Here is a 7,316-nt window from a genome sequence, read left to right on the forward strand (position 1 = left end):
TGTAGGGTTTAAGGTGTAGGGTTTAAGGTGTAGGGTTTAAGGTGTAGGGTTTAGGGTGTAGGGTTTAGGGTGTAGGGTTTAAGGTGTAGGGTTTAAGGTGTAGGGTTTAAGGTGTAGGGTTTAGGGTGTAAGGTTTAAGGTGTAGGGTTTAGGGTGTAAGGTTTAGGGTGTAGGGTGAGCGCCTAGACTGTCTCCTGGACTCTGTTTATGGCCTGTGGATAATGAACGCTCCTCTCCTAGACTGTCCCTGAACTTTTGTGTTTTTCTTTCACAGGACTGACTGAGGCCCCATATCGTATTTGTCCCCCAGACTGACCCCCCCCCCCCCCCCCCCCCCCCCCGTCAACCATCCGCTCTTTGACCTCGCCCCCCCCCCCCCGTGGAGCTGTTAAAACCTGATAATGGAGAACATTACGGCTGTTGGAGCATCGACCACAGAGACAGGAGGCATCCATCTGAACTGCAGCATGTCCGGGAGGCATAACTTCATCTTCACCCTGATCCCGGTAGTTTACAGCTGTAACTTTGTCATCGGCATGGTGGGGAACAGCATGGTGGTGGCTGTCATCTACCGTTACATGACGCTGAAGACAGTGGCCAACGTGTTCGTCCTCAACCTAGCCATCTCAGACCTTACCTTCCTGATCACCCTGCCCATGTGGGCCACCTTCACAGCCACAGGCTACCAGTGGCCCTTCGGTGGGTTTCTGTGTAAGGCCAGCGCTGGCTTGGTTATGTTTAACCTCTACAGCTCCGTCTTCTTCCTCACCGCGCTCAGCATCGACCGCTACCTGGCCATCGTCCACCCGGTGAGGTCGCGGCAGCGCCGTACTGTGCTCTACGCCCGTATCACCTGCGTCCTGGTTTGGCTCTTCGCCTTCCTGCTGTCCGTCCCCACGGCCCTGACCAGAGACCTGATGCTGATCACCAACTACAACATCACCACGTGTGGCGTGCTGCACCCTGAGGTTTGACACGAATAGGGCTATCCTTTCACAATGTGACTCTTAAACGGGCACCTCTGTGTAAATATTTGTAATTGTCGTCTTTACTATTGTTGTTTTCAACTGAATTGAGTGTAAAGTGCTTAATAAGGTTTTTAAAAGTGTGTAAATTGTTTAAAGCATTTCAAGTGTCAATCTTTCCCACCTGCTATCTACCATCCGACTGGAGCATCCTACTGCTTTTAATAATCTAGTCAATTTAACCAATCAATCAATCAATCAGGGCTCCAGGCACCTCCTCCTCCTCATCAGCCTGATGAAGAGCATCCTGGGCTTCCTGGTTCCCTTCCTCATCATCATATCATGCTACTGCCTGATTGGTCAAGCCCTGGTCGGGGCGAGGAGCATCCAGAAGACCACCCGGTCGAGAGACGATGAGGTGTTGAGGATGCTGGCAGCGGCTGTCCTAGCTTTCTTCCTGTGTTGGGTGCCTCACCAGGTATGACGAGACTCCCTACACACACACACACACGCACACACACACACACACGCACACACACACACACACACACACATACACACACATACACACACACACACACACACACACACACACACACACACACACACACACACACACACACATAAACACACACACACACACACACACACACACACACACACACACACACACACACTGTACTCTGAACAGACTCTAGTGACACACACTTTATACTAAAGGTATTCACTTATCCTGTTATCATCCTGTTATTATCCTGTTATCATCCCATAACTATCCAGTTATTATCCAGTTATTATCCAGTTATTATCCAATTATTATCCAGTTATTATCCAGTTATTATCCAGTTATTATCCTGTTATTATCCTGTTATTATCCAGTTATCCTGTTGTTATCCAGTTATTATCCTGTTATTATCCAGTTATTATCCTGTTATTATCCAGTTATTATCCAGTTATTATCCAATTATCCTGTTATTATCCTGTTATCATCCCATAACTATCCAGTTATTATCCAGTTATTATCCTGTTATTATCCAGTTGTTATCCAGTTATTATCCTGTTATTATGCAGTTATTATCCTGTTATTATCCAGTTATTATCCAGTTATTATCCAATTATCCTGTTATTATCCTGTTATCATCCCATAACTATCCAGTTATTATCCTGTTATTATCCAGTTATTATCCAGTTATTATCCTGTTATTATCCAGTTATTATCCAGTTATTATCCAATTATCCTGTTATTATCCTGTTATCATCCCATAACTATCCAGTTATTATCCAGTTATTATCCAGTTATTATCCAGTTGTTATCCAGTTATTATCCAGTTATTATCCAGTTATTATCCAGTTATTATCCAGTTATTATCCAGTTATTATCCAATTATCCTGTTATTATCCTGTTATCATCCCATAACTATCCAGTTATTATCCAGTTATTATCCAGTTATTATCCAGTTGTTATCCAGTTATTATCCAGTTATTATCCAGTTATTATCCTGTTATCCTGTTGTTATCCAGTTATTATCCAGTTATTATCCAGTTATTATCCAGTTATTATCCTGTTATTATCCCGTTATTATCCAGTTATTATCCTGTTATTATCCAGTTATTATCCAGTTATTATCCAGTTATTATCCAGTTATTATCCAGTTATTATCCAGTTATTATCCAGTTATTATCCAGTTATTATCCAGTTATTATCCAGTTATCCTGTTGTTATCCAGTTATTATCCAGTTATTATCCAGTTATTATCCAGTTATTATCCAGTTATTATCCAGTTATTATCCAGTTATTATCCTGTTATTCTGTTATTATCCAGTTATTATCCTGTTATTATCCAGTTATCCAGTTATTATCCAGTTATTATCCAGTTATTATCCAGTTATTATCCAGTTATTATTCCGTTATTATCCCGTTATTATCCTGTTATCCAGTTATTATCCTGTTATTATCCAGTTATTATCCAGTTATTATTCTGTTATTATCCAGTTATTATTCTGTTATTATCCAGTTATTATTCTGTTATTATCCAGTTATTATCCAGTTATTATTCTGTTATTATCCAGTTATTATTCTGTTATTATCCAGTTATTATTCTGTTATTATCCAGTTATTATCCAGTTATTATTCTGTTATTATCCAGTTATTATTCTGTTATTATCCCGTTATTATCCAGTTATTATCCAGTTATTATTCTGTTATTATCCAGTTATTATCCTGTTATTATCCAGTTATCCAGTTATTATCCAGTTATTATTCTGTTATTATCCAGTTATTATTCTGTTATTATCCAGTTATTATCCTGTTATTATCCCGTTATTATCCTGTTATTATCCAGTTATTATCCTGTTATTATCCCGTTATTATCCTGTTATTATCCCGTTATTATCCTGTTATTATCCCGTTATTATCCAGTTATCCAGTTATTATCCTGTTGTTATCCTGTTCCTCCCTGAAGTGATGAGGAATGTCCTTTTTGTCTTTCTAGAGCGGTACTGTGTGTAGTTAATGTAGAATCTCTCCCTCACCTTAGGTATTCCACTTCATGGAGCTGCTGGCCCAGCTAAAGGTTGTAACTAACTGTGTGATGGTGGACGTCATCGACACGGCCATGCCCTTCACCATCTGCATCGCATTTCTCAACAGGTAGCCTAGAGGTTCAAAACCCAGAACTAAAATCTCACATAATTGAATTAGATGTTAAGGGGTATCTATCTACGAGAGATGATCTGGAGGTTAAAGGGGCAGGCCACTAGAAGGTCACTGGAAGGTCACCGGTTCGAATCTTGACGCTAACTGGGGAAAATATATCCTTGGTACCTGTCTATTTGTTCGATCATTCCACTCCTTGCCACTCCTTGTCATGCTAAACATGTTCGGCATATGACATGGAGAACAAGGAGTGGAACGACAGCCCAAAACATGGCTGGATTTCAGGCTAGGAACATTGCATTGACAGTAATAATGTGTTATCTGACGTTATGTTATATCGCCAGCTGTGTGAACCCCATCCTCTACGGCTTCGTGGGACAGAACTTCAGGAAGAACCTGTTTCTACTGCTCCGCTGCTCTCCCGCTGGCCTGGCCGGGACACATCCCTCCATCACCTCGAAGATGTCTACCCTGTCCTACCGCCCCTCTGAGGCCCTGCACCTCACCAACAAGAACAATGTATGATGTGAAGTGAGGAGAGAAACAGTGTGTAGCTGTGTAATTCCTTGGCTTTTCTGGTTGTGGTGAAGTGAGGAGTATGGAAGGATACACATTATGGATGCCTCCTAAATACGACCCCTAGTCCCTATATAGTGCCCTTTTGGGCCCTTGGTCAAAAGTAGTACACTGTATAGGGAATAGGGTGGCATTCTCTGGTCAAAAGCAGTGCACTATATATAGGGAAAAGGGTGTAATTTAGTATACATCCCCGACTGTTATACCAAGCACTGAACCATGGTTAGAAGTTGTACCGTAGAACTGTAGAGAAATATAGGTAGAACACGGCTAAAATACTGAGGGAATGTTCCTTTGTCTCTAAATCATATGAGTTGAGTCCATGAGACAGGTCCGTTCGCTGCCTTGAACAACATACAGCAGATGTACATGGTTAGCTAACAGATTTCATTGTAATGCAGCTTTAGAACAAAATGTCTGCATGATTTTTTTTTTTTTTTTTTTAAACTGATGTGAAATACTATCACTGTGCTTTGGTATAGCTGTTTTTGTTGTTGTCACGACGGGTACATAGATATGTAAACAGAAGCATACATACAGTATTTATACTGCACATTCAGTAAATGTTAGCTTTGAGTATACTGTAGCTGAGATGAAGTTGGTGAGTGAGAAAGTTACTGACGCAGTAATATCTTTACCCCTCACCATTATAATAACAGGGGAGGTTAGCATACCTCCAAGACATGCTAACCTCTCACCATTATAATAACAGGGGAGGTTAGCATACCTCCAAGACATGCTAACTTCTCACCATTATAATAACAGGGGAGGTTAGCATACCTCCAAGACATGCTAACCTCTCACCATTATAATAACAGGGGAGGTTAGCATACCTCCAAGACATGCTAACCTCTCACCATTATAATAACAGGGGAGGTTAGCATTTTATATCATACCCCCAAGACATGCTAACCTCTCACCATTATAATAACAGGGGAGGTTAGCATTTTATATCATACCCCCAAGACATGCTAACCTCTCACCATTACAATAACAGGGGAGGTTAGCATTTTATATCATACCCTCAAGACATGCTAACCTCTCACCATTACAATAACAGGGGAGGTTAGCATTTTATATCATACCCCCAAGACATGCTAACCTCTCACCATTACAATAACAGGGGAGGTTAGCATTTTATATCATACCCCCAAGACATGCTAACCTCTCACCATTATAATAACAGGGGAGGTTAGCATTTTATATCATACCCCCAAGACATGCTAACCTCTCACCATTACAATAACTGGGGAGGTTAGCATTTTGGGGGGGGGGCAGGGTATGATATTTGTGCGTCTGTAACTTTCTCTCTCGTTACTATTCACGATTCATTCAGAATTATCTGTAACCATGGCAGCATCCACATTAACGTAGAAGTGTTTAGAAAACATATTCTATTCTTATTTACAATAAAAGTGACTCCATAATGACACAATATATAATTTACCATTAATTTCTATTGGACACAAAAATACTCTGTAACTCAACCAAAACAAACAGCAAATGTAGCCAACAAGGTTATAGAGTCACAAGCTTGATGTAATCACTGCACGCTAGAAATATGGGACCAAATACTAAACTTTTTACAACTTTATTAATACACATATAAGTGAATTTGTCCCAGTAATTTTGGTTCCCTAAAATGGGAGGACTATGTACAAGAACTGCGGTAATTTGAAATGGTTCACCCGATATGGATGAAAATAACCTAAAATGAAAGCTAACAGTCAGCACTTTTAACCTTGTAGTCATTGTACCATTTCAATTGTTGCCTGTTCCAGTACTTTTGGAGCTCACTGTATTTGTCCTATTTTTCACATGTAAGTGTAGCTACAAGCCTAGCTACCGTACGTACAGGCCTGTACACTCCCACGCTCAACCAAATATAATGATTTACCTAGCCTGCCGTCAGCTAGTGCACGATAATCTGAAAAATGCCTACTACTCTGCTCTACTTGTAATTGTAAAGCTGATCATCTATGTAACTTCTGCGACTGTGTTTGGTAGTACCAACACCATGTGACTGGTAGTGTGTGTGTGTGTGTGTGTGTGTGTGTGTGTGTGTGGTGTGTGTGTGTGTGTGTGTGTGTGTGTGTGTGTGTGTGTGTGTGTGTGTGTGTGTGTGTGTGTGTGTGTGTGTGTGTGTGATGTGTTGTGGAACTGTGTTCTTATAGCAATGTCCTTTGTATAGGGAGATGTAGTGCTCCTAAGTAGCACAGTGGTCTAAGGCACTGCATCTGTAGTGCAAGAGGTGTCACTTCAGTCCCTGGTTCGAGTCCAGGCTGCATCACATCTGGCTGTGATTGGGAGTCACATAGGGCGGCGTACAATTGGCCCAGTGGCTGGAGTAGGTCGTCATTGAAAATAAGAATTTGTTCTTAACAGACTTGCCTAGTGAAATAAAGGTTAAATATATATTTTATTAGCCTTCCCTGTAGCTCAGTTGGTAGAGCATGGTGTGTGCAACGCCAGGGTTGTGGGTTCGATTCCCACGGGGGGCCAGCACAAAAAAAAAAAAAAAAAAAAGAAATGTATGCATTCACTACTGTAAGTCGCTCTGGATAAGAGCGTCTGCTAAATGACTAAAATGTAAAAAATGTAAAATGTAGTGGTTTTAATGTGTAACATTGGTCTGGGAGAAATTCATTTTGTGTTGCCAGCAAAACGTTATATTTTAGCTGTAAAGTATGAAGCACCTGAAATTACTGAGATTACGGAGATTACTGAGATTACTGAGATTACGGAGATCTTTCTTAAAATTCCCAGATTTTCCAGAAATCCTGTTTGGAGGAATCTTGATTTCCTGTATATTCCCTCCTGACTTCATGGAATTTTACAACCAGGATTTGGAACATTTGTGTAAAGTTACCAGAAACAACGCTAGTGAGACGTGACGATGAAGATCGAGTTTAACAGAAGCACTCCAGGTGATTCTGTACATTAAGTACATATATGAAGGTGATTCTGTACATTGGGTATATATTCTGTGTCTGGGCAGATCTGGTGTTTTTTTGTGGTATTGAAACGTGTTCACATTGTTCTCTAGATATGTTTTATTCTGTAAGTGTACAGTTCATCACAAATACACATAAATATATTAATAAAACTGTCGAGATACA

General features: G+C 40.5%; 1 protein-coding gene across 1 annotated transcript; it reads left to right on the plus strand.

The window, feature by feature from the left end:
• Positions 1-393: 393 nt before the first annotated feature.
• LOC106579762 (type-1 angiotensin II receptor) lies at positions 394-7,316 on the plus strand. The gene is made up of 4 exons (XM_014159927.3): positions 394-968; positions 1,228-1,443; positions 3,503-3,615; positions 3,966-7,316. The coding sequence occupies exons 1-4, from the start codon at positions 402-404 to the stop codon at positions 4,144-4,146; spliced, it is 1,077 nt and encodes a 358-aa protein (XP_014015402.1). The 5' UTR covers positions 394-401; the 3' UTR covers positions 4,147-7,316.

This window comes from Salmo salar, chromosome 19, assembly GCF_965601325.2.
Source record: "Salmo salar chromosome 19, fSalSal1, whole genome shotgun sequence".
In the NCBI taxonomy this organism is placed as follows: domain Eukaryota; kingdom Metazoa; phylum Chordata; class Actinopteri; order Salmoniformes; family Salmonidae; genus Salmo; species Salmo salar.